Source organism: Pezoporus wallicus, unplaced genomic scaffold (assembly GCF_028554395.1).
Source record: "Pezoporus wallicus isolate ANWC-B61680 ecotype Strahan unplaced genomic scaffold, APGP_CSIRO_Pwel_v1 contig_9212, whole genome shotgun sequence".
NCBI lineage: Eukaryota > Metazoa > Chordata > Aves > Psittaciformes > Psittacidae > Pezoporus > Pezoporus wallicus.
This window is the reverse complement of record NW_026641948.1, coordinates 1-1206: the sequence shown is the minus strand read 5'-3', so window position 1 is coordinate 1206 and position 1206 is coordinate 1. Positions and strand designations below refer to the sequence as shown.

The window sequence follows — 1206 nt, the reverse complement described above, 5'->3', positions numbered from 1 at the left end:
ATGATGATGATGATGATGATGATGGACAATGGATGATGATGGATGATGATGATGATGATGATGGATGGTGGATAATGGATGATGATGATGATGGATAACGGGTGATGATGGATGATGATGATGATGATGGATGATGGATGATGATGATGATGATGGATGATGGATGATGATGATGATGATGGATGATGATGATGATGATGATGATGGATGATGACAATGGATAATGATGACGATGATGATGATGATGATGACGACGACGATGATGATGATGATGACGATGGATGACGACGACGATGATGATGACCGATACCAATGCCCGACACTTGACAGATGCCCCCCTTCCCCCCCCAATATTGCAGACCATGACCGCCGTGGCCATCATCAGCCTCGCCCCCTACCTCCTCCTCCTCCTCCTCCCCTTGGATTCGGCCTCGCCGCGCCACCAGGACCTCCTCAAGCTCCTCCTCGCCTTCGCCGCGGGGGGGCTGTTGGGCGATGCCTTCCTCCACCTCATCCCCCACGCCTTGGGTGAGTGAAGGAGCCCCCCCCCCTTTCAATGGGGCAGGATATGGGGCACAACCACCCCCCATCATCATCATCATCATCATCATCATCATCACTTTTGCTTCGTGCGTCCCCCACAGCACCGCACGCGCCCGGCGCCCACGCGCACTCGCCCCATGGTAAGCGGAAGGGAGGAGCCATGGGGGGGATCTATGGGTCCCGTTGGAGCTTTGGGACCCATAGCACGGCGTTGGGGTCCTTGTCCTCGTGCCCCTAGGCCAAGAGCACGGGGAGATGTTGGCCGTGGGGATGTGGGTGCTGGCCGGGATCGTGGCCTTCTTGGTGTTGGAGACGTGCGTGAGGCATCTCAAAGGGGGGCATCATCACCATGGGCATCATCACCATGGGCATGGTGAGTGGGGGGGTGGTTATGGGGGTGGGATATGGGGATGGGGATGGTGGGATATGGGGATGGGGATGGGGATGGTGGGACATGGGGATGGGGATGGTGGCATATGGGGAGGGGGATGGTGTGATATCGGGATGGGGATGGTGGGACATGGGGATGGGGATGGTGGGATATGGGGATGGGGATGGTGGGATATGGGGATGGTGGGATATGGGGATGGGGATGGGGATGGGGATGGGGATGGTGGGATATGGGGATGGGGATGGTGGGATGGGGATGGGGATGGGGATGGG

General features: G+C 57.2%; 1 protein-coding gene across 1 annotated transcript; it reads left to right on the top strand.

The window, feature by feature from the left end:
* Positions 1 to 293: 293 nt before the first annotated feature.
* On the top strand, positions 294 to 916 carry LOC130608257 (zinc transporter SLC39A7-like; the record flags this gene model as incomplete). The annotated part of the gene is made up of 3 exons (XM_057426056.1): positions 294 to 528; positions 645 to 683; positions 782 to 916. Coding segments are annotated over exons 1-3 (409 nt in total), but the record flags the coding sequence as incomplete, so codon positions are not given.
* Positions 917 to 1206: the final 290 nt, after the last annotated feature.